General features: G+C 30.5%; 3 protein-coding genes across 5 annotated transcripts; all 3 read left to right on the top strand.

The window, feature by feature from the left end:
• The first annotated feature begins 341 nt into the window (after nt 1–341).
• LOC123913035 (replication protein A 70 kDa DNA-binding subunit A-like) lies at nt 342–5,183 on the top strand. Its single transcript, XM_045963646.1, has 10 exons — nt 342–407; nt 1,077–1,113; nt 1,199–1,295; nt 3,152–3,273; nt 3,420–3,504; nt 3,874–4,006; nt 4,155–4,306; nt 4,370–4,490; nt 4,632–4,808; nt 5,157–5,183. Exons 1-10 carry the CDS (start codon nt 342–344, stop codon nt 5,181–5,183), a joined length of 1,017 nt encoding a protein of 338 aa, XP_045819602.1.
• Nucleotides 5,184–5,237: 54 nt separating this feature from the next.
• On the top strand, nt 5,238–26,311 carry LOC123899319 (receptor-like protein EIX2). 3 transcript variants are annotated; one of them, XM_045950429.1, is made up of 2 exons: nt 5,238–5,515; nt 22,926–26,311. In XM_045950429.1, exons 1-2 carry the CDS (start codon nt 5,293–5,295, stop codon nt 26,153–26,155), a joined length of 3,453 nt encoding a protein of 1,150 aa, XP_045806385.1. In that variant the 5' UTR covers nt 5,238–5,292; the 3' UTR covers nt 26,156–26,311. The 3 variants fall into 3 exon arrangements, with proteins under 3 accessions (XP_045806385.1, XP_045806401.1, XP_045806392.1); XM_045950445.1 differs by having other exon boundaries at nt 5,238–6,573; nt 24,068–26,311; XM_045950436.1 differs by having other exon boundaries at nt 5,238–7,006; nt 24,501–26,311.
• LOC123899358 (receptor-like protein EIX2) lies at nt 7,040–8,696 on the top strand. Its single transcript, XM_045950471.1, has one exon. The coding sequence runs from the start codon at nt 7,934–7,936 to the stop codon at nt 8,534–8,536; it is 603 nt and encodes a 200-aa protein (XP_045806427.1). The 5' UTR covers nt 7,040–7,933; the 3' UTR covers nt 8,537–8,696.
• Nucleotides 26,312–26,344: the final 33 nt, after the last annotated feature.

Below are 26,344 nucleotides of genomic sequence, written 5' to 3'. Positions count from 1 at the left end.
CTAAGAATGGTGATTTTTGGCATTCTAAAAGGTGATTTATATTCTCCAACATTAAATCTAAAGATGAAATATCACATTTAAAATCAAAATTCACCGCTTCTGACAAAAAAATCGTCACTTTTAGGGCAAAAAATATGAGTTATGACCAAAATTGTAAAAAATGTGAAAATAGAGGGACCAAAAAGTTTAATTTTAAAATAAGGGAACCAAACGTGCAATTAAGGCTTTTTTTTTTTAATGTTGATGTGTCCCGTGTGAACTGTGGGGATCTATGGGGATGAAGATGCGAAAGAATATTCCCTAAAATGGGATTGTAGATGGGGATGATCGGATCTTTTTAGATGGTGGAGAAGGAAGTGATGATGTACTCTCCGCTCAATCTTTATCCTGTTGACATCCCTATACATGTAAAACACATGGCTATTTGATTATGATAAGTTTCCATTTTTTATTTTTAACATAATTTTGCTAACACATAATTTTGCTAACACGTTTAATATGTAACATATATACAGGGTGATGTTTATAAAATATTAAAGACATGCCACTTTTATATTTGAGAAGGAAATAAAAGTGATTGCTAACTTTGTAGTCCGACCGGTTGAATCGGAAACTAGACCTATGTATGATATAAATTGGGCTGGAAACTACAAAACCAAACAACCAACCAAAAAATTGGAGGAAAATCAACGAAGCGGAAAAGGGAAAAATCGACGGTTCGATTTATGTCTACTCTATTTTTATTTCTTTCCCTGAGTTATGTCTATGTCCCCATATTATTTTTTTTGGATACAAAAGGGGCTGAAAGCCATGTCCCCATTTTCTATTTTCCTTTTTTAATAAACTTTTAGTTTATGGAAAAAATTAATTATAAAATAAAATAATAATAAAATAAAATAATAATACGTAAATAACACAATATTTATTAAACCTATTAAAAAAAACATTCAGACAAATTTGTAGCCCGTGCTTGGCACGGGTGTTCATAAAAAGGACCAGATACATTTATGCCGTATATATTTACATTCATATATTTGTCCATTTAATTTAATATGTAATTATGTGAACCTCATAAGATTTTTAATGATAACTATGATACCGATTATTTGATAGGTTTGTCTATAATATATACTTAGCATAAAATTAAATAAACTTTCGTTTGTCTATAAAACTAAGACCTTTCTATGTGATATAATAGATGTGATGGGAGTCTTGAAAGCTGTGGGTGTTGAAAAGGTTTATTCTCGAAATGGAAGCGAATCAAAGATGATTCCTATAGAGCTGAACTACGATGGGTATATATATATATATGGGGCTGCTAATTTAGACCCAGTTGGGTCTAAATTAGCAAAGTGCACCTTTTCAGTTGGACCAAAATACCCATTCTTTTTAATTAATTAACCAAATTACCATCAATGGACGCGAATCCAGTGTCGCGCGCGTACCGCAGGACCATGGTTACAGGCCGTTGATTTCCATCAGACAGCCAAGATCTGATCTCATCAAGACTGTCTGATCAATCAGACAGCCCAGATCATCCGAATCCATCAGATTCCAGCGCGTGCACCACACTGGATTACACCCTGGAGAGAAGAATCTACTTTTTAAAAGCAGGACACGTGTCGCTGTCTGATTGGCTGGGCGTGATTTTTTTCCATTTAATACTTTGAACTCAATTATTTCGTTGTAAATTAATTAATTTTTTTTTTTTATACCAAAATTCATAATTTTTTTTTCTCTACAAATAGAGACTTGGTTCGTTTGATTTGGACACAGAAAAAAAAACCTAATTTTTCACTACCTTAATCTCATTTTTCACTACCTTACATCAACTCACTGAAACCATTCTACCAGGAAAATGGTTTCAGAGTACAAATCTCTGAAACCATTCTACCAGCTAAATGGTTTCAGAAGCAAATAACTAAGAATCAACTTACTAAAACCATTCTACCAGCAAAATGGTTTCAGAAGCAAACACAATTAATAAATTACTCATTGAAACCATTCTACCAGTAAAATAGTTTCAGAGTACAACTATGTGCAACCATTCTACAAGCTAAATGGTTTCAGAAGCAAATAACTAATAATCAACTTACTGAAACCATTCTACCAGCAAAATGGTTTCAGATTACAACTCTCTGAAACCATTGTACCAGATAAATGGTTTCAGAAGCAAACACAATTAATAAATTACTCATTGAAACCATTCTACCAGTAAAATGGTTTCAGAATACAACTATGTGCAACCATTCTACCAGTAAAATGGTTTCAGAAGCAAACATTAGTTTTTAATTACCGTTTTATCTCATTTAATTAACTAAAAATAGTTTCAGGTCTCCAAAAATTTCATAAAATATACCAAAAGTTCAAGAATATTATCTACTATTTTCCTGGTATAATGGTTTCAGTGAGTTGGTTGAGTGGTGCGTGTTAAATTACAACACACAAGTAACGTATTTAGTAGACAAAAAATGAGATTAAGGTAGTGAAAAATTGCATTTTTTTTTCGGTGTCCAAATCAAACGAACCAAGTCTCTATTTGTAGAAAAAAAAATTATGAATTTTGGTATAAAAAAAAAAAAAATTAATTTACAACGAAATAATTGAGTTCAAAGTATTAAATGAACAAAAATCACGTCCAGCCAACCATTGTGTGACACGTGTCCTACTTTTAAAAAGCAATTTTTTCTCTCTCCAGGGTGTAATCCATTATGGCGCACGCGCTGGAATCTGATGGATAAGGATGATCTGGGCTGTCGGATTGATCAGACAGTCTACATGAGATCAGATCTTGGCTGTCTGATGGAAATCAACGGTCTGTAACCATGGTCCTTCGGTACGTGCGCGACACTGGATCCGCGTCTATTAATGGGTATTTTGGTTAATTAATTAAAAAGAATGGGTATTTTGGTCCAATTGAAAAGGTGCACCTTGCTAACTTAGACCTAACTAGGGTCTAAGTTAGAAAACCCATATATATATATATATATATATATATATATATATATATATATATATATATATATATATATATATATATATATATATATATATATATATATATATATTTTAATAACCGTTATCATTAAAATAATATTTTATACTTTAATGTTGATTTCAATTGTTACTGACTTATGTCTTTATATATCAGATTCTGTTTCAAAGTTACACTCTTTGGACCTTATGCGGACGAGTTGAACGCTTTTATCGCATCTGGTGAAGCAGATAATGCTGTCGTTGCTGTTTTGTTGGCCAAAGTCAAAATGTTCCAAGGTAATATCATTCATGTAATATACTATCACTAACTTATATATATATATATATATATATATATATATATATATATATATATATATATATATATATATATATATAAATGTTAAATAATTGACTGATATGATTTTATTTTGAATTTTTAGGTCAACCAACTATTCAAAACACCATATACGCCACTAAACTGGTTTTCAATCCTGTTTACACATCTGCGGTTGATCTCAAGAAAAGGTAGCAATAATTAAATTATTAATTTCAAATTAATTTTCATATATATTTTTTGTTTTATTATTAAAAAATTTATTTTTAATAAAAACAAGTAACTTTTTTGTGCTAGATTCATTTCCATCTCTTATCCTTTGATATACGTATTTGATTTTTTATTTTCGTATAAATTTTGCCCATATATATATATGAGTTTTTTTTTAAATATGAAGTTTTGTTACCATATATATTAATATGAGATGGATCTGTTCACTCCAACATGAAAAAACTAAAAATTTCACGAATATAGTAACCTCAATATATTCATACCAATTTAAAAAAGGCTTATATACTATCCGACTAAAAAGTCAGAGATTTAATATATCTATTTTGTAGGATGCTTGGGAAAAGTGCTACTCCATCACCTGGTATTTCTCTATTAAAAGATACTTCTAAAATTAGCAATGAGGATGATTTTCTCAATTTGACGCCAATGACAACTATTGACGGAGTTAAGGATTGTAGTGTGGTAAGGGTAACAACATATTGTAGTACACAATTGATAATTAAAAACTCTGTATTTTCCGGTGTTTATATATAATTTAAATTGGTCTTATTATTCTATATTATTTTTATATGTGCCGTAAATTTTTTTGAGATTATCAAAAACATTTCAGGAAAAGACATTTGCTGTATTTGGTACGGTGAATTTTATCGATGGTTCTGAATGGTGGTACACTGCGTGCACCTGTAATAAAAAAGTTTATCCAGATGAGCGTATGTACTTTTGTCCTAAGTGCAACAAGCATGTCATCAACGTCTCTCCAAGGTTATTTTCATATTATTATTTTTATTATTATTATTATTAATCTATGTTTCACTATAAACTTAGGTACATGATTAAGGTCAAAGTTATTGACCATACTGATTCTGCTACCTTTCTCATTTTTTATCGTGATGCTACCGATCTATTCAATAAATCTTGTGCTGATATGATCGAAGCTTTTGGGATGGTATATATATTAAATTAAATTTATTTAATTCTTTTATAATTTTTTATTATAGGTTTGGTATGCAAATATGTTATTTAATTTTAATTTTTTTTATAAACTTTGTACTTTATGACTCATTTTTATCTTTATTGTTTAACTTAGGGTAATTTGGCCGATATTCCAGAAGAGATTGGTGATCTGGTTGATAAGTCATATCTTTTTAAGGTTGAAACCAATGTTGATCCTTCTGGCATGTACGAAAAATCTTTTAAGGTCAAGAAGATTGTGGCCGACCCTGTTTTGATTGAAAAGTTCAAAGCTAAATATGTAGAATATTTGGTTAGTGAACCGTATAAAGTATCGTTTTTAAATAAAGTTAAACATTAAATATCTATAATCATATGTAAATAAATCGTAAGTTTGATTTCCTAAAATTTGACCATTAGTTTAGATATCACGAAAAGAAATTATATGAGTTATTTGATTTTCTAAAAATCGACCATTATTTTTTATCATGCGTTTTTTGTTACTCTATTCATCATAATTTTTATTTATGTTGTAAACAAAAATAAGTAAATTTTTAAAGTTTTGCCCCCGTGCTTGGCACGGGTATCATACTAGTTAATATACTTTATTAATTAAAAGATTATTTTTCTTGAAAAAGTTTGCATTGATATTTGGTTTTAGTTTGATGCTTCGAGGAAGTTGATTTAGTTGTTACAAGTGAAAATGATGGGTGTCCTATTGTTATTCTATATAAGTTGTGTGAGTGAAATGAAAGCCATCATCCAAATCAATTCCAATTGAAACAGAGACAGAAAAGATGGAAAGATATTACAAATTTGTAGTACTTTTTTTGGTGTTGATTCAAATTGCACAAATATGTTTGTGTGCAAATTCAAACTTCCCCTGCATAGAACAAGAGAGGCAAGCTCTTCTCGATTTCAAAGCATCTATTTCATATGATTCACCAAACAAGCTTTCATCATGGAAAGGCACTCATTGTTGTCAATGGGAAGGTATTGGCTGTGACAATGTTACTGGACATGTTGTCAAGCTTGATCTTATGTATGTAGAAGTAGCTGCTCCAAATGTGAGCTCATCTTTGTTGCAATTGGAACGCTTGACTTATTTGGACTTGAGTGGAAATAATTTCAGTGCGAGTCCAATTCCCATGTTCATTGGTTCTATGGGACGCCTTGAGTATCTCTCCCTCTCTGCAGCTCGTTTTACTGGGAGGATTCCCAATAGTCTCGGCAATCTCAGGAACCTATACTATCTTGATCTCAGCTTCAATTACTATGTCGATTACTCTCTCTCTTTGAGTCCGGTGATTGTAGAGAGAGAATTACAAATGGATGATGACATCAATTGGATATCAAAACTCCATTCACTCAAACACCTTGACTTGAGTGATATTCGCCTCATTGAAACACACAACTTGTTCCAGGTACTCAATACACTTACTTCCTTGTTACATCTTTCCTTGCATAATTGTGAAATTGACAATTCACTCATTCCTCGTTATGCTTTTCAAAACATAGCATCTCTTGTCTATCTTGATCTCTCATCAAATGAGTTGAATGATCCAATTCCTGTTGCTTTTAGAAATTTGTCTTCCATTAAGTCACTCTACCTTTCTTTCAACAATTTCACTTCTATTCCATCATGGTTCACTGACTTTGAGAAACTTACCCTTCTTGACCTTTCTTACAATGGGCTTCATGGTCCATTTCCGGAGGTGTTTCGAAACATGACTTCCATTGAATCACTCTATCTTTCAGAAAATAGTTTAACTTCAATTCCACCATGGCTTGCTGAGTTGAAGAGACTTGTGCACCTTGATCTTAGTGAGAATCAACTCACTCTTAAAGAATGTTTTCTATCATCAATCATAACAAACATGTGCCACCTAAAACAATTAGATTTATCAGTAAACAAGCTTCAAGGGGAATTAATGGGACACTTTGAATTATCAGGTTGCAATACATATGATTTGGATGTACTCAATTTAGAGGATAATGATATCAGTGATCATCTTCCAACTTGGTTGGGGCAACTTGTAAATCTTAAGTACCTTAATTTTGGTTCAAATTTTCTCCACGGACCTATCCCATCGTCTGTCGAAAAGTTGTCAAAGTTGCAAGAGATACATCTATCCAATAATGCATTGCAAGGGGTCATTTCGAGTAATATTGGACAACTTGTCAGTTTAACTTACATTGATCTTTCTTCTAATAAATTGGATAATTCCCTTCCTCAAAGCTTAGGAAAACTTAAAAATCTATATTTTCTTGATCTTTCAAATAATTCCTTTCATGGGATCATTCCTGAATTTTTTGGTGAACTTGTCAATTTAAATGAATTAGATCTTTCTTCTAATAAGTTTCATGGTCCAATCCCTCAAAGCCTAGGGAAACTTAGAAATCTATCTTCTCTTGATCTTTCAAGCAATTCTTTTAATGGATCCGTTCCTAACTTTTTTGGTGAACTTGTCAATTTGTATTATTTGGATCTTTCTTCTAATAAATTTCATGGTTCAATTCCTCAAATCCTAGGGAAACTTGGTAAACTTGCATATCTCAACCATCTTGATCTTTCAAACAACTCTTTTAATGGATCCATTCCTGAAAGTCTTGGTCAACTTGTCAATTTGGAATATTTAGATATTTCTTCAAACAAGTTGGATGGAATAATGTCTATGAAAAACGGATGGCATTTAAATTTGTATTATTTGAATCTCTCCCATAATCAAATCACTGGTTCACTTCCAAAAAACATTGGTCATGTAATGTTGTCTTTGGGAAACTTGTTTCTACAAAATAACCACTTAAATGGTTCAATACCAACCTCTTTGTGCCAATGTCAACTGAACAACCTTGACCTTTCAAACAACCATTTGTCCGGTGAAATTCCAAATTGTTGGAAGGATAATCAAGAATGGTACGAGATAAAATTGTCATTCAACAAACTAACTGGAGCATTTCCAAGCTCATTCGGGAATCTTTCATCATTGGTTTGGTTGCATTTGAACAATAATAGCCTTCAAGGAGAGTTTCCGACATCTTTTATAAATTTGAAGCAATTGTTGATTTTGGATCTTGGTGAGAATCAATTCACTGGGAGTATACCATCATCATGGACAGCAAGTACATTCCCTTTCCTACAAGTTCTTAGACTACGAAAAAACATGTTGAGTGGCAGTATTCCTTCACAACTATGCCAACTCAGATCACTACAAATTTTGGACCTTTCCAGAAACAAATTACAAGGTTCAATACCTCAATGCATAGGAAACCTTGAAGGAATAAAATTGAAAACATCATTATCATCTCCAGTTCTCATGCAGTCATACAATTTAATATGCTGCTACTCCTGCATCTGAATGGTCTGATCAAGTTGTCACAGAAGTAGTGAAAGGAGTGGAACTTGAGTATAAAAGAATATTGAAGCTTGTAGTCAATATGGATTTGTCACAAAACAATTTGATTGGATTTATTCCTAATGAAATCACTTGGCTCACAGGACTACATTTCTTGAACTTGTCAAAAAATCAATTGAAAGGAGAGATTCCTCGATTAATAGGAGACATGAAATCGCTAGAATCCTTGGACATGTCTCAAAACCAACTTTCAGGAACAATTCCAAACACCATGTCTGCTTTAACTTCATTGAGTCTTTTAAACTTGTCACACAACAACCTTTCAGGACCAATTCCCAAAGATAATCAGTTTTTGACTCTTGATGACCCATCTATTTATGCTTACAATCCATACTTTTGTGGATCTCCACTCCCAAATATGTGTCCTGGTGATATTTCACATAGAACTTCTGAAACCAAAGGTGATGCAGATAAGGACGAGGTAGAAAAAGTATTGTTCTATTTTGTCATAGCACTTGGTTTTGCAACTGGTTTATGGGTATTTATTGGCACTTTGTGGTTGAAGAAGAATTGGAGACATGCTTACTTCAGATGGGTGGAAGATGTTGCTGACAAGATTTATGTGGCATTTGTAATTAAAGTGCCAAAGATAAAGAAGAAAATGATGAGAAACCATGTCCACTAGTGATTATATGTTTATGTTTCTTGGTTGTTTATTTCTGTTTTCCTCAATGTTCCATTTTAGATCATAAAGAATAATAAGGTTCATACCACTCTTTGTATTTGCTTTCTTGTGATATACTGTATTTGATAATAGTTCAGACAAATATAAGTATTTGAATAACATTTTACAATTTCATCAATCATTTAAGAATGTTGCTAGTAATAGTATGCGAGACTGTGCTTATACGGTCCTACAATATTTATGGACCAAATTGAGCACTTGCTGATGAAATTATATTGGAGTTGACACAAATCTCTGAAGTCCATTAAACTCTAAGTAAAAGTGCTGGATTACCCTGAACACGAAATCAAAGTATAACGGCTTCAGCTCCCTTTTTCAACATAAGTGCACTTGGTTATTTCAGTGTGTGAACAAAATTCTCTTCTGCATGATTGGCCTCAGCTCCTTCCAATCATGATACACTGGATGCTATGATAAGTGTGAATCTGAAGAATGTTGATACTGAAATGCAATGATTCTGGCATAAAAACAATAGTAGCAATTAAATACAAGCTTTTATTATAATTGTATTGTTAATTCAAAGTACATAAAATATAATTTGAGAATTAAAATCTGTATACTCATTTGCTATCTCATTTCAGCACTTCAAAGTCTGTTTTCTTGCATGTGAGAAAATAAAATCTAAGTTTCAAGTATTCTTGTTGCTTTTTCATATTATAAGTCTTCAAAAAAGCTCAATAGGATTAGCTAACACATTAAAGCAAATTACATGCAAACAATTAATCCCTAAATATTGGATGATGAACAAACATACCTTAAGGACTTTAGAATTGCGAATATCATAGTTAAGCTGAAAATTGAAGTACCACCACCAGTACCTAACCTTCGTCTCAGCTAGTTACAGCTGCTGTCTATACAACTTATAGTGCAATGTGGAACTTCCCTTGATGAATTTCAGGAAGTATTTTTTGATGAATGATTGAGTATACATGCGCCACCATAACAATTAAAAGCTCAGTTCCATCATCCTCTTCATCTCAGCAGGAACAACAGCAACCTGAAGTCTTTTTTCTCCCTCTCAATCGCAAGAAGAAGAAGGTATCCTGGAAAGATGGCACTGTGAACAATGAGTTCATGCACAAAAAGAGTTCAAAGAAGTGTTGTATCTTTCATAAAGAGAAGCCCTTCGATGAAGATGATGTACCACACGACTCTGATAAACATCCATCCCCATCATCATTGTTGCAAGAATCACGATGAAGCTGGCCCAAGCAGTTAGGGTTCTGATTGATCAGAGCGGTGATTACTGGAGCTGTCAATTTAGGATTGATCATTTCTCTCCCGACCCCGCCTTTCTTTTATACCCAAAAATCTCATTTTGCACCTTGCGGTTTGAAATTTTTTTGGCAACAAACTTCGGTTTTTATGAACTGAAGTTTTTAAACATAAAAAAAAAATTCGGTTTATATAAACCGAAATAACATAAATTTACCCCCAAAAAGAAGAAAGATTTATGTGAAAATTCATGTAGAGCTACCTGTGGTAAATTTAGCATATTTCTCTGAATATAAGTCGTATGCTAATGATTTTTAATCTAGTGTAAAGAAGACAAAATTTACTACAAGATTGACATTGACACTGGAATTGTTAAATTTCATTTAGTATAGTATGAGAAACTCTACCTACAAGTTTGAGAAAAGTTTCTGCAAAATGTTGTAGAGATACATGTGGTAAATTTAGCATATTTCTCTGAATATAAGTCGTATGCTAATGATTTTTAATCTAGTGTAAAGAAGACAAAATTTACTACAAGATTGACACCGGAATTTTTAAATTTCATTAAGTATAGTATGACAAAATCTATCTACAAGTTTGAGAAAAGTTTCTGCTCTGTTTCTGTACCAGTACCCATTATTTGGTCAAAATGAACAAATTGGATAGTTAACCCTCAAAATAAAAATTATATTTGTATTCTTGACACCCTAAGCTTTCCAACGAGTGGTCATTTACTCAAATCGGACATCGTTTAGTATTTCAAATAAATTGTGGAAGTTGAGGGTCTCATGCAGAATTTATGCAAGAAATTTGGAAAAAAATTTGAAACACAATATTTTGGTTTATTTTAACCGAAATTTTTTAGCATGACAAAAAAAATCGGTTCGTATAAACCGCAGTACCCCAAGGGCAAAAACGGAAATTCAGAGGGGTAGAAAAGAAATGCGGGGGTCGGGAGAGAAAACTTCTTTAGGATTTAGGGGCAAGTAAATTTGGGCCCAGCCCCCTATTATATAGGTCCCAAAAAGACTAAACCCCCTCAGATAAAATATAGGCTCCAAGACTCAATTTATTTTCTTATTCAAAAAAATCAGAGAAATAAGTTCAGATATTTTTTCGGAAAAAAGTTTCGATTTTAGATAAAAACAATTTCGGAGTTTCTTCAGAAAAAAGTTCCAATATTTTTATCGGAAAAAAGTTTCAGATTTTTCCGGAACAAAAGTTTCAAATATTTTTTCGGGGAAAAAATTTTACAATCTTTTTTCGGAAAAAGGTTTCTGATTTTTTCGGAAAAAAAGTTTCCGATCTTTTTTCAGAAAAAAGTTCCAATTTTTTCTCGAAAAATAGTTTCTGATTTTTTCGAGGATTTTTTTTTATTTTAGATAAAAAACAATTCCGGATTTTTTTTCAGATAAAAGGTTTCTAATTTTTTCGGAAAAAAGTTGCCGATCTTTTTTGGGGAAATTTTTTTGATTTTTTCTCAGAAAAAAGTTTCGATTTCAGATAAAAACAATTCCTGAGTTTTTTCCGGAAAAAGTTTCCAATTTTTTTCGGTAAAAAAGTTTAGATTTTTTTTTCGACAAAAAAGTTCCCGATTTTGTCGGGGAATAAAGTTTCGATTTTAGATAAAACAATTCTGGAGTTTTTTCGAAAAAAAGTTTTCGATCTTTTCTCGGGAAAAAAGTTACGATATTTTTGTCGAAAAAAAGTTTCAGACTTTCCCGCGAAAAAAGTTACAATATTTTGTCGGAAAAAAATTTCAGATTTTTCCTGCGAAAAAAGTTTCAAATTTTTTTGCGGAAAAAAAGTTTTTAAAATTTTTCCAAAACAATTTCCCGATAATAAATTTTTAAAATTCTTCCACAAGAAGTTCTTCTTGAGTCTGTGTTAGGCACAATAATAAGGCCTCATAAGGGGGCCAATAATTTTAAAAAATATAATAAGGTTGAGTTTAAACTAATAAATATAGAGAAATTTAAAATAGGACCTCATATTTTGGGGCTCATATTAAGGGGTCTAATTATGGGTCCTCTAAATTGGGGCTTGTTTGACAGCTATAGTGATTACTGAACCACACAACAAAAGCCTTTATATTTTTGTAAATGTTTCTAGAATTGATTCAACTTAAGTTGATTAGTAAAAGAAATTTATTTAATTTTAGTTGCAAGTATAAATTCACGACATGAGAACTAGAGGAGTGTTTAGTTTAAACTTAGTGTTCATCTCTATCAATTGATTATACTACTAGTGCTTTAGGTCTACCGGGCATTAGGTGAAAAAAATATGGTATTTACGTTATTTCTTGTCCGAGAATGAATACATCTCTACCTATATCTATCTATACAGTAACAATTGAAAAAAATCTTAATTTAAGTCGGTAAGTTTGATCTAGTTTGAAGGATTTAGGTAAATATGCATGATATCATGAGTTTGATGATCGGTTCCATTGTAAACAAAAAAAATCTTAATTCAAATTTCTCAATAAATCATTCATGAGAGCTTGCACACCAGCTTTGTATAAGTGGTAGCTTCTACAAATTGCTAATGCCAGTTTTCATTTGAAACATTTTCTTAAAAGAAGAATAATATTGTTGGTGACTACTTCTCTACCCTCACATAAATTGAGGGTAGTTGCCCTATGCTGATGTGGCACCAATAAAATTTATCCACGTGTATTTAAGTCAAACATAATTAATTTTTTACCATAAATTATTATGACTTCTTTTATTTTCAATTAATTATATTTTATGTTACTAGTTTTCTTTAATTATATTTTAGACTATGTGTAAATATAATTAGAATTAATTTGATCATTGAATGCTTGTTTCTAAACATTATATATTCATTCTAAAATATCAATGTTATTAGTAAAAAAAAAAATCATTGTTGTAGGCTCGAAAAAATAAATATATATCAATGTTAGTTTAAATAAAAATAATAAGAGGACAAAAACAACAAAGAAAAAAAAACTAATATCTCTAATTTAAATATACAATTCCACTTCTACATTTATTAAATGAAATCAAATAATGCTTCAAAAAAAATCAAATCAAATAATTTATGCTATTCCGGTGTAAATACTCCCTCCGTTTCAAATTACTTGTCGTTTAAGAAAAAAAAATTGTTAACTATCTAAGTCACTCATGTAAATTCCAAATATTTAGGAGTAGTCGAAACGGTAAAAGATTTATATATTTGGAAAATTAAAGTTTGTTTTTTTAAGTTTTCAAAAAAAAATGTTTGTTTTTTAAAAAAATTGGTACATAACATATTAAATTTATTGGAAAGATAAAATGCATGGAAAAAATCAAATTAAGCTTATTGGTGAATTAAAATAAGGTATAATAGGAAATTAAGTGCAAAAATACACTTTCTTAATTTTATTTTTTTCTAAAACGACAAGTAATTTGAAACAGAGGGAGTATATAGTATTTATTTTTTCAATATCTTTAAATCATTGCATAGATTAACGTTGGTTGACATGATGTCGATCTTAGAAAAAAAGAGGGGAAAAAAATTAGGTTAAGTAATTAGGTTTAGGTTTGCGACAATGGTCCGACCTTTCTTTTAGTTCATATGAACTATTTATATTTTTACTTGTGATCAATAGTTAAACCCTAAACCCTAAACAAGTTCAAGAGTTAGTTCGTCTTCTTATAATAGTCGAACCTTTTCATTTTGATCGGATAAATTTCAGGTAGACCGCACTTGTGATCGGGCGAGCTCCCGTGTGTATGTTTTCCGACAATGGTCCCACCTTTCTTTTAGTTTAGATGAACTATTTATATTTTTACTTCTAAACAAGTTCAAGAATTAGTTCGTCTTCCTAATTTTCTCCTAATTTCGTTTTGTCTTCTCTAAACTATTTTGTTTTCAATTTTTTCCCGATATGAACAACCAAAGAAAACAAAAACAAAATGACGATGAATAGGAATCACATTCTATGACATAACAGGAAAAAATAAGGAAAAAAAAAGGAAAAAATACGCTAAAAAACATAACATCTAAGAAATTGAAAATCACAAGTTTTAGAATCTTGAAGAAATCCGGTAGATCGGTGGCGAAGGCTGCAGTAAAGATTCACATCGGATAACACAAAAGTGGAGGAGTCGTAGAATGCTAACATGACGGTGGTGGAGGCTGCGGCAGAGATTGAAAGCATTAAGAAGAAGAAGAAAGTTTTTTGACAATAAGAAGAAATGTTTTTTTTTTTACGCGAAGAAGAAAGTTGTTTGAGACGTAATACAATTTGAAGAAGAAGCAAACAAATCAAAAATAATTAGGTCCAAAATATAAATTCATAGAATATAATACATAAAATATAATTAATTGAAAATAAAAGTAGTCAAAATAATTTATGGTAATAAATTAATTATGTTTGACTTAAATAAATGTAGATGAATTTCATTGGTGCCACATCATCATAGGGCACCTACCCTCAATTTATGTGAGGGTTAATTAGAAAAAACCAATATTGTTAGTTTTATTATTTTGCTGTGGATTATAATTCCTAAAATGCAATTTTCGACCAATATTTAAAATTTACTACAAAACAAAGATAGCTGAAAGGTTCCGAGCCATTAAGGGATTGAAATTAATTTTAATTCTAATTCATTTTTGTATTTTTGCTATTCAAATTGAGTTTAATTGATATGCACCGACGGTGTAAAATAGTTTTACACCATCGTCCAATGAACAACCATTATTTTGTCACATCATATCAAGAAAGTGGGGTGAAGTGGAGTGATGTGGCGGAAAACATGATTAATATTAGTTGACAATATAAAATTATTTTACACCGTCGGTGCATATCAATTAAGTTCATTCAAATCTGCATTATGAGGTGAACTCGCAGACAGGTTATGCACGTTGAGTATGGCCTATTTTTAAGGCACAAGTCTTTGATGGAATAGAGGTGGAAATTCTAGAGAAAAAAACAATTTTTTTAAATGAGGACCCTTGACTTAACACATGATAATAATGAGGACTTTGAAATCCAAAAAACACTCAACTTGACATGCATTTCACGTACTTAAAAGTTAAAATGGACTAAAAGATTGAAATGTGTAAGTTGTTTTGATCATATTACACAAATTAAGAAATGTGATTAATGTTGTATGAAAAAAAAATTATGAGTTAGTTTACAAAATTGTCCTTCATTAATGGTATTGGAAAAATAAATTGAAGAATTGAAAAAAGAAAGAAAAATAAATAGTTAAGGGTATAATAGGAAAAAAACATTAAATGTTTCATTGGTAATGTAAAGTAACTTATAATTTGGTACAATTATTTTTCTGAAAGTGACTTATATTTTGGAACGGAGGGAGTAATTAATACTCCCTTCAGTTTCATATATAAGCAACAAAACAAAAAAAATTGGAAGTCTCAAATATAAGCAAAAGTTACTATAATCATTATATTTATTATCAATATTCAAATTTTACCTTTAGTTTCACTTTTATCCATAATAAATAGTAATTTAATTTAAAATAAAAAGTAAGGGTAAAATTGATAATGACATACTACTTTATCTAATCATTTACTCCACTTTCTTAAAGGATGTGCTTTTTTTTGTTGCTTACATTCAAGACTAGAGGAGTATTTTTGAGAAATTAAATGTAGTAAAGTTTTTTAAAATTTGTGTAGTAAAATGTTCAAAATTATAAATGTTCAAAATTATAACAGTTTAATGTGGAAATTTCATTTGTATCTTTTTTTCAACGTATCATTGTATGGACTACTCGCTTCGGTCTTAATAATTTATATTTTTTTAACTTCATCCGTTCCAAAATAATTATCACTTTAGGAATAAAATTTTGTCTCAAAATAATTGTCATTCTCACTTTTCAATGTAATATTTTTCAGTTGTACCCCCAAATAATTACTATATTTTTTTTTTGACACAACTTACTATATGCTTATTCCCAAGGAAACAATAGTAATAGGGGTAATTTAGGAAAAACATTATTTTTTTTATTTTCTTTTAACAACATCATGACATTTCTTAATATGTGTGAAATAACTTTAAAAGACAATCTTTTTGAGACGGATGGAGTAATATTTTTTTATGAATTTTTTTAAGAAAATATTAGCTAACGTGGAATTAAAACTATTAACCTTAAATAGATTTTCATAAAAATCATTTTTGAGAGATATATTTTTCAGAAATGTGTCGCCTTACACTATTTTTCGAATACTAAATACAATTTTTAAAATTACTAATTTGTTTTGTAACTTTGTCAAAAAAAAAAAAATCATTAGTTTTGTAACATACACTAGTTTGATGCTTCCAGGAAGTTGATTTAGTTGTTAGTTGTTACAAGTGAAAATGATGGGAATACTATTATTATTCTATATAAAGTTGTGTGAGTGAAATGAAAGCCATCATCCAAATCAATTCCAATAGAAACAGAGACAGAAAAGATGGAAAGATATTACAAAAAAGTTTCAGACTTTCCCGCGAAAAAAGTTACAATATTTTGTCGGAAAAAAATTTCAGATTTTTCCTGCGAAAAAAGTTTCAAATTTTTTTGCGGAAAAAAAGTTTTTAAAATTTTTCCAAAACAATTTCCCGATAATAAATTTTTAAAATTCTTCCACAAGAAGTTCTTCTTGAGTCTGTGTTAGGCACAATAATAAGGCCTCATAAGGGGGCCAATAATTTTAAAAAATATAATAAGGTTGAGTTTAAACTAATAAATATAGAGAAATTTAAAATAGGACCTCATATTTTGGGGCTCATATTAAGGGGTCTAATTATGGGTCCTCTAAATTGGGGCTTGTTTGACAGCTATAGTGATTACTGAACCACACAACAAAAGCCTTTATATTTTTGTAAATGTTTCTAGAATTGATTCAACTTAAGTTGATTAGTAAAAGAAATTTATTTAATTTTAGTTGCAAGTATAAATTCACGACATGAGAATTAGAGGAGTGTTTAGTTTAAACTTAGTGTTCATCTCTATCAATTGATTATACTACTAGTGCTTTGGTTCTACTGGGCATTAAGGGAAAAAATGATGGTGTTTACATTAGTTTATTTTAAATAAATAGTTTATTTTATGTTATATTTACCCGCTACAAGAATGAATACATCTCTACCTATATCTATCTTTACGGCACTAGATTTAGTCTAGTGATGAATGATTTGGGTAATATGCATGATATCATGGGTCCTTGGTTCCATTGTAAACAAAAAAAAATCCGAATTAAAATTTCTCAATGAATCATTCATGAGAGCTTGCACACCAGCTTTGTATAAGCAGGGACGGATTCAAAGGGGGGCAGGTAGTGGCCAAGGCCACCCCTTCCCCCTCATATATATATATATATATATATATATATATATATATATATATATATATATATATATATATATATATATATATATATATATATATAATAGATATATTATTATGTCTTAATTATCTATCTATAACACTTTAGTTTAGTATTATGAATTATACTATGGTAAAAATAAATGACTAACATAAAATATATCGGTCCTTACATATATATGAAATATTAATTGTCAAATAAAGTGTATTAAAATTATAAAATATTCTCAAATATGTCTATTATTAGTAATTTTTGGATAAACTGATTAACATAAAACATATTTGAGGACCAAACTAACAAATAAAAAATAAATTTGAAAATCAAAATGACTAACAAAAAATATGTTTAAGGCTCAAAATAATTGTTCTTGTTTCCGGCCTCCCGTGCAAAAAGTTTCTGGATCCGTCCCTCTGTATAAGTGGTAGCTTCTACAAATTGCTAATGCCAAAATGTTTTCATTTGAAACATTTTCTTAAAAGAATAATAACATTGTTAGTTTTATTATTTTGCTGTGGGTTATAATTCCTAAAATGCAATTTTCGACCAATATTTAAAATTTACAAAATAAAGATAGCTGAAATGTTCTGAGCCATTAAGGGATTTAAATTACTTGTAATTCATTTATGTATTTTTGCTATTCAAATCTGCATTGAGTATGGAGTAATTTTTCAAACATTTTTTGGGCTACAAATTCTGATAAAGGATCGATACTGCAAGCTACTCCGTATTCAGGCACAAGTCTTTGATGGAATAGACGTGGAAATTCTAGAGAAAAAAAAAAACAAACTTTTTAAAACGGGGCTGAAAGGCTGAAACTTTAATTTTTAAGAAGAAAAGTTTGTGTACGAGGGACCCATGACTTAACACATGATAATAATGGGTACTTTGAAATCCAAAAAACACTCAACTCGACGTGCATTTCACGTACTTAAAATGGATTAAAATTAACTAATTGTTAGTGGGTTCGGTGATAATTGATGCTGAATTTAATAGGAATGACTGCGGTTCGATCCACTACAACTACAATCGGGAGTGGACTGAAACCACTTAATACTAACTCTCGAACTAAATTAAACTAGTGGTGAAATGTAAAAAACAAAGGACCAAAAGTTTGAGAAATGCTAATTAATATTTCTGAGACATTAATTAAGAAATCAAATGTAGGAAAATTTTCTTAAAATTTGTGTTGATAGAGGTGGGAACACCGGCCTATCGGGCCTTAAGGCCTAGCGTCTACATAGGCCTAGGCCAACCTATTTCTTTAAATAAAGCAGGTTAAAACTTTTTTATAAGCCTATTTAGTTAAAAAGACCATGCCGCAGACCATTAAAAAAGTCTTTGAGACCTATTAGGCCGACCTATTTAACTTAATATGAATAATATTTTTACTATGATTATAATTTATATATTAAAATTTGTACTTTGGTTAAATTATAAATCTATTAACTTTTTAAGTAGTTTAAATTTATTAATCTACATTCGTTTTTAACATATATAAATGTATTATTATAAACTAGAATTGAAATATTATGACATATATAGTCAAATTTTCTAAAATAGCATGTTAAATATCAAAAGGAATATTGGTTTATTCGTTCATAAGTATGTTTAAAAATAAATATAATTATTTATTTAAAAATGTTCATATGAAATAAGCTTTTAAACAGACCAACATGCCACATCAGACTTTCAAAAGAACAGACTCAAGCCTTCGATTTTTTGACAAGTGAGGCTCAGACTTGGCAAAGCCTAGCTCGATCTAGACTATTCTCACCTCTAGTAGTAAAACGCTCAAAATCACAAAAAGTGATATTTTCAATAAAAGTTTTATTTTTTTTGTTTTCTTAATTTAGTGTCGTGTGGACACTTATTAACATAATCCTAAAAGCTTAATGTGGAAATTTCATTTCCATTTTTTTTTCAACTTTTCATTGTATGTGACTACTCTTTCTTAATATAAGAAAAATAAAATTATTTTTTAGCTTTATTGGATAACTATATATTCGGTCCAAAATATAGTGCAAATTAATATATTAGTTACTTCATAAATCTAAAAAGTTTTTTTTCCTTCTTATAATAAAAATTAGAGGAGTATTATGATAATCATCATGTGGAATTAGAAAAACAACTATATTTGTTTCCACAATTTGATAGTGTAGAAAATTCAAAGTCATTTAAACTTTAAAGGCTTAAATATGTCATTAGTCCCTGCACTTGTATCATATTTTGGTATTGGTCCTTACACTTTATTTTGTTTGGTTTTGGTCCTTGCACTTTAAAAAAGATTTGCTTTAGGTCCCTACCGTTAGCCAACTGTTAAAAAAAAACGTGAACAGTAACCGAGTGCCATGTGGCCCAATCATTTCATGCCATGTGGCACTGTAAAAGGATTATTTTTTATTTTCAATTAAATAAAATAATTAAATTGATTATGTTTATTACATTATATCAGGAAAGTACTTTATAGTATCGAAGAAGTATCAGAAATTAATATTATTATTATCTAATTTTTGTTACACTTCATAATATCAGTGTATCAGACGAGTATCGGTATCGAGTACGTATCGAACATGATACTTCACCATTTTTAGAGTATCGGGGCTTCACAGCATAAGACATATCTTTTTTTTTTTTGACATAAAGCATGGCCCGCTAGTTATTATAATTATTATTTGAGAAAAAAGAATATGCAGTAAAATAAAATAATTTTACACTGTCAACCAATACCAATCATGTTTTCCGCCACATCACCCTACTAAACCCCACTTTCTTAATATGATGTGGAAGAATGATTTATTCTTATTGGTTGTCAATGTAAAATTAATTTACACTGACGGTGCGTATTCTTTAAACTCTTATTTTTACATAAGTTTGCATAATAAACACATACAGACGTGAAACACACCCTAGCTGACCGTTAGTACTTAATAATAATAATAACATCTTATAAAAAAAATAATAACAAGTGTAAGTGTAACAGTAAGATTAAAAAGGAAAGAAGAAAAAATCTGCTGTGTTTTATGTCTTCACTCTTCACCATCGCCCCTTTAATTATTTTATTTATTTGCATTTAAAAAATAACCCTTTACTGTGCCACGTGGCATGAAATGATTTGGCCACATGGCACTCCGTTACTTTTCACATTTTTTTTAACAGTTGACTAACGTCAGGGACCTAAAGCAAATCTTTTTTAAAGTGCAAGGACCAAAGCCAAACAAAAAAAAGTGCAGGGACTAATACCAAAATATGATACAAGTGCAGGGACTAATGACATATTTAAGCCAACTTTAAAATATACTCCATTCCGTCTTATATATAAGAAACATTTAACTTTTTAAATTCATTATAGAATTAATATATATAAACAATATTATAGTCTAAATACATAAATTTAACCATAAATCTAAAAAGTAAAATGTTTACTTTACTTATACTTCTAATCTACTATTCCTTCTGTTTTCAAATATAAGTATTTATTTGATTAAAAAGTTTATCTTTAGATATATAAGTCTCGTTTGAAATTATTAGATATACATGTCTGGAAAGTCAAAATTGACTATATACATATTCAAATTCAAAGTGTATTTTATGCACATCTATTTATAAAATGAACATGTTAACTACCCTATTAGTTTTTCTTAATAAGAGTGAAAAAATAACAGGTGTCCCAAAATATAAGGTAAAATTGATTGGTCAAATGATTAGTTTAGATTTTATTTTAATTTAATTTAAACAGTTGCTTATGTTTTTGAGCTACTTCTAATATGTGTATGCAGAACCTTTACTCAACACTTGATAATAATGGTCACTTTAGAATAAAATAATACTTAATTTTATGGGCGTTCACGTACTTACAATTTAACACAAAAGCTTAATGTAGAAATTTCATTCGAACTCGGTTTCTTTTTTAGAAAAAAAGAATATGCACTAATTTTATATTGTCAATCAACACCAATCATATTTTTCGCCACATCATCCCACTAAATCTCACTTTCTTAATATCATGTGAAATAATATTTTATTCTTATTGATTGTCGGTGTAAAATTAATTTACACTGATGATGTGTAGTCTTTAAACTCTTTTTTTTTTCAACAGTTACAAATGAAAAAAAAAATAGTTTTGCTGAAATTTAAAATCCATAAATATGGTCACTTCACTATATGTGACTATTAAAAAGTTTATTGTGGCATTTTATACCAAAAAAAAAAATGTTTATTGCGGCACTAAAATTAATTTTCTAATAAAACAGCACAACTTTTTAATTTGTTTCCACAATTTTGATAGTGTTGAAAATTTAAAGGCTCAAATTTTAAAGCTTTACTTCAATAGTTCTAGTATAGGTATGACGGTAATGTTTATGCATGTACTCGGTCAACATCTTTGGAATACAATTGGTATATGTGAATTAGCAAAGAAAAAAATCAAGTAAAAGAGATCAAAGTGAGGTATTAAATGAAACAAAAAATATAGTATATTGTGAAGTATTTCAATTTGTTTAGACAACTAGTATGAAACTGCACGAAAGGATATTTAAGATTTCTAATTTGTTGATATTTTAAGGTAATATGAAAATAATGCATATGTTGATTGAAACTTATAAAAGTGTATAATTGAGATTAATACTAAAATAAGATTTAGATAAGTGTAGTTAGACATAATTATGTTGTAATTAAATTTCTTGTAAAAAAAATTGTTGTAATTAATTTATTACAAAGTTGAGATTAATTAATTAATAGTACCTCCATTCCTTTTTAAGTACGTACTACTCCCTCCGGTCCTTTTTATAAGGAACAATTTGGAAAAAAAATTTGGTCCTTTTTATAAGAAACAATCATTAAATTTATTCTTACAATTCCATTTTTACCCTTATTAAATTGTATCCATTCTAAAGTTATGCATTAATTAGAGTGATATATTCCCTAAGGATAAATTAATACACCAAGGTTAGTTTTGGAATAGATTGTAAAATTTTAGAATTTTTATTAAGAAATATAAGATTTCTTGGTATGTGTGTTTTTTCCAAATTGTTCCTTATAATAAGGACCGGAGGGAGTATAATTTTTTACCACCGCATAAATTTCGATGCATAATTTTGATAAAAATACGATTACACAATCAAACCAATAATCAATCTGATAAGTTGTTGAAAATTCAAAGGCTTTAAAGCTGCTTTGACATTATGAACTAGAAATAAAAGCTAGCATTGACATTTGTTTATAGTTTGATGCTTCGAGGAAGTTGATTTACTTGTTATAAGTGAAAATGATAGGTAGTAAAATGGTCCATTAAAGATATTTTTTGTTTTAAATTGGTCCCTTAAAGAAAAAAAAGGTCCGAATAGGTTCCTTAAAAAAAAGTCTGAATAGGTCCCTTAAAGCCATTTCCATTAATCAGTTTGGTCTCTAAAAAAAGGTCCGAATAGGACCAAACTGAACCAAAAATGTCCGTGAAACCAAAAATGCCGGGACCATTTTACTAAGCCTATTATATAATAGTTGTTTGAGTGAAATGAAAGGCATCATCCAATTCCAATAGAAACAGATATAGAAAACATGGAAAAATATTACAAATTTGTAGTTCTTTTTTTGGTGTTGATTGAAATTGCACAAATATGCTTGTGTACAAATTCAAATGTTCCCTGCATAGAACAAGAGAGGCAAGCCCTTCTCGATTTCAAAGCATCTATTTCAACAGATTCACCAAACAATCTTTCATCATGGCAAGGCACTCACTGTTGTCAATGGGAAGGTATTGGTTGTGACAATGTTACTGGACATGTTGTCAAGCTTGATCTCAGGAATCCTTGTTACCACTCACCATCTTGGCGGCCACAACTACACTATTTTGACGACAACGCGCACATTTTGGAAGATGATATGCCTTGTTTGCTGGTAATTGCTTCAAATGTGAGCTCATCTTTGTTGCAATTGGAACACTTGACTTATTTGGATTTGGCTGGAAATAATTTCAGTTGGAGTCCAATTCCCGTGTTCATTGGTTCTATGGGACGCCTTGAGTATCTCTCCCTCTCTGCAGCTCGTTTTAGTGGGAAAATTCCCAATAGTCTCGGCAATCTCAGGAACCTATACTATCTTGATCTCAGCTTCAATCACTATGTCTATTACTCTCCCTCTTTGAGTCGCATGATTGTAGAGAGAGAATTACAAATGAATGGTGACATCAGTTGGATATCGAAACTCCATTCACTCAAACACCTTGACTTGAGTGATATTCGCCTCAATGAAACACACAACTTGTTCCAGGTACTCAATACACTTCCTTCCTTGTTATATCTTTCCTTGTCTGATTGTGAAATTGACAATTCACTCATTCCTCGTCATGCTTTCCGAAACATGACATCTCTTGTCTATCTTGATCTCTCATCGAATGAGCTTCATGGTCCAATTCCTGAGTCTTTTCAAAACATGACTTCTATGGAATCACTTTATCTTTCTTTCAACAATTTCACTTCTATTCCATCATGGTTCACTGGCTTTGAGAAACTTACCCTTCTTGACCTTTCTTACAATGGGCTTCATGGTCCAATTCCGGAGGTGTTTCGAAACATGACTTCCATTGAATCACTCTATCTTTCAAAAAATAGTTTAACTTCAATTCCACCATGGCTTGCTGAGTTGAGGAGACTTGTGCACCTTAACCTTAGGTGGAATCAACTAACACTTAAAGAATGTTTTCTATCATCAATCATAACAAACATGTGCCACCTAAAACAATTAGATTTATCAAGAAACAAGCTTCAAGGGGAATTAATGGGACACTTTGAATTATCTGGTTGCAATACATATGATTTGGAGGTACTGAATTTAGGGTGTAATGATATAAGTGATCGCCTGCCAAATTGGTTGGGCCAACTTGAAAAGCTAAAGTACCTTGGTGTTTTTTCAAATTTTCTCCATGGACCTATCTTCCCGTCTATAGGAAAGATGCCAAAGTTGCAAGGGCTAGATCTTTCCAATAATGCATTGGAAGGGGTCATTTCAAGTAATATTGGACAACTTGTCAATTTAACTTACATTGATCTTTCTTCTAATAAATTGGATGGTTCTATTCCTCAAAGCTTAGGGAAACTTGAAAATCTACAATCTCTTATTCTTTCAAATAATTCCTTTAATGGACTCATTCCTGAAAATCTTGGTCAACTTGTCAATTTATATGACTTAGATCTTTCTTCTAATAAATTAGATGGTTCTATTCCTCAAAGCTTAGGGAAACTTGAAAATCTTAAAGATCTTTATCTTTCAAGCAATTCTTTTAATGGATCCATTCCTGAATTTTTTGGTGAACTTGTCAATTTGAATCATTTGGATCTTTCTTCTAATAAATTTCATGGTTCAATCCCTAAAATCCTAGGGAAACTTGAAAATCTTTATTCTCTTGATCTTTCAAGCAATTCTTTTAATGGATCCGTTCCTAACTTTTTTGGTCAACTTGTCAATTTGATTTATTTGGATCTTTCTTCTAATAAATTTCATGGTTCAATCCCTAAAATCCTAGGGAAACTTGAAAATCTTTATTCTCTTGATCTGTCAAACAACTCTTTTAATGGATCCATTCCTGAAAGTCTTGGTCAACTTGTCAATTTGAATTATTTGGATATTTCTTCAAACAAGTTGGATGGAATAATGTCTATGAAAGATGGTTGGCATTTAAATTTGAGGAATTTGAATCTCTCCCATAATCAAATCACTGGTTCACTTCCAAAAAACATTGGTCATGTAATGTTGTCTTTGGAAAACTTGTTTCTAGAAAATAACCACTTAAATGGTTCAATACCAACCTCTTTGTGCCAATGTCAACTGAACAACCTTGACCTTTCAAACAACCATTTGTCCGGTGAAATTCCAAATTGTTGGAAGGATAATCAAAAATGGTCCGAGATAAAATTGTCATCCAACAAACTAACTGGAGCATTTCCAAGCTCATTCGGGAATCTTTCATCGTTGGTTTGGTTGCATTTGAACGATAATAACCTTCAAGGAGAGTTTCCAGCGTCTTTCATAAATTTGACGCAATTGTTGATTTTAGATCTTGGTGAGAATCAACTCTCTGGTAGTATACCATTATCATGGGAAGCAAACACTTTCCCTTCCCTGCAAATTCTTAGACTGCGACAAAACATGTTGAATGGTAGTATTCCTTCACAACTATGCCAACTTAAATCACTCAAAATTTTGGACCTTTCCAGAAACAAATTACAAGGTTCAATACCTCAATGCATAGGAAACCTTAAAGGAATGACAATGGAAAAATCAATATCATCATCAGCTCCCATACAAGCTTTTGCTTTGGCTCCTGGATCTGAATGGTCTGATCAAGTTGTCACAGAAGTTGTGAAAGGAGTGGAACTCGAGTATACAAAAATATTGAAGCTTGTAGTCAATATGGACTTGTCACAAAACAATTTGATTGGATTTATTCCTAATGAAATTACTTGGCTCACAGGACTACATTTCTTGAACTTGTCAAAAAATCAATTGAAAGGAGAGATTCCTCAATTGATAGGAGACATGAAATCACTAGAATCTTTGGACATGTCTCAAAACCAACTTTCAGGAACAATTCCAAACACCATGTCTGCTTTAACTTCATTGAGTCATTTAAACTTGTCGCACAATAACCTTTCAGGACCAATTCCCAAAGATAATCAGTTTTTGACTCTTGATGACCCATCTATTTATGCTTACAATCCATACCTTTGTGGATCTCCACTCCCAAATATGTGTCCCGGTGGTATTTCACATGAAACTCCTGAAAGCAAAGGTGATGAAGATGACAATGAGGTAGAAAAAGTATTGTTCTATTTTGTCATAGCACTTGGTTTTGCAACTGGCTTATGGGGATTTATTGGCACTTTGTGGTTGAAGAAGAATTGGAGACATGCTTACTTCAGATGGGTGGAAGATGTTGCTGACAAGATTTATGTGGCATTTGTAATTAAAGTGGCAAAGATAAAGAAGAAGATGATGAGAAACCATGTCCACTAGTGATTATATGTTTATGTTTCTTGTTTGTTTATTTATGTTTTCCTCAATGTTTTCCATTTTAGATCATAAAGAATAATAAGGTTCATACCACTCTTTGTAGTTACTTTCTTGTGATATATTTGATAATAGATCAGACAAATATAAGTATTTGAATAACATTTTACAATTTCATCAATCATTTAAGAATGT

This window comes from Trifolium pratense, linkage group LG1 (assembly GCF_020283565.1).
Source record: "Trifolium pratense cultivar HEN17-A07 linkage group LG1, ARS_RC_1.1, whole genome shotgun sequence".
In the NCBI taxonomy this organism is placed as follows: domain Eukaryota; kingdom Viridiplantae; phylum Streptophyta; class Magnoliopsida; order Fabales; family Fabaceae; genus Trifolium; species Trifolium pratense.
The sequence above is the reverse complement of the archived record's forward strand: the minus strand, read 5'-3'. Positions and strand labels throughout refer to the sequence as shown.

Bases quoted from the DNA above. Each gene is read 5' to 3' on its own strand.
- LOC123913035 (XM_045963646.1), top strand. From the start codon at position 342: ATGGTGGAGAAGGAAGTGATGATGTACTCTCCGCTCAATCTTTATCCT. The intron at 1,296-3,151 runs GTATATATATAT...TTTATATATCAG, and splicing joins ATAGAGCTGAACTACGATGG to ATTCTGTTTCAAAGTTACAC. The intron at 4,307-4,369 runs GTTATTTTCATA...CTATAAACTTAG, and splicing joins GTCATCAACGTCTCTCCAAG to GTACATGATTAAGGTCAAAG.
- LOC123899319 (XM_045950429.1), top strand. From the start codon at position 5,293: ATGGAAAGATATTACAAATTTGTAGTACTTTTTTTGGTGTTGATTCAA. The intron at 5,516-22,925 runs ATGTTGTCAAGC...ATGTTACTGGAC, and splicing joins CTGTGACAATGTTACTGGAC to ATGTTGTCAAGCTTGATCTC.
- LOC123899358 (XM_045950471.1), top strand. From the start codon at position 7,934: ATGGATTTGTCACAAAACAATTTGATTGGATTTATTCCTAATGAAATC.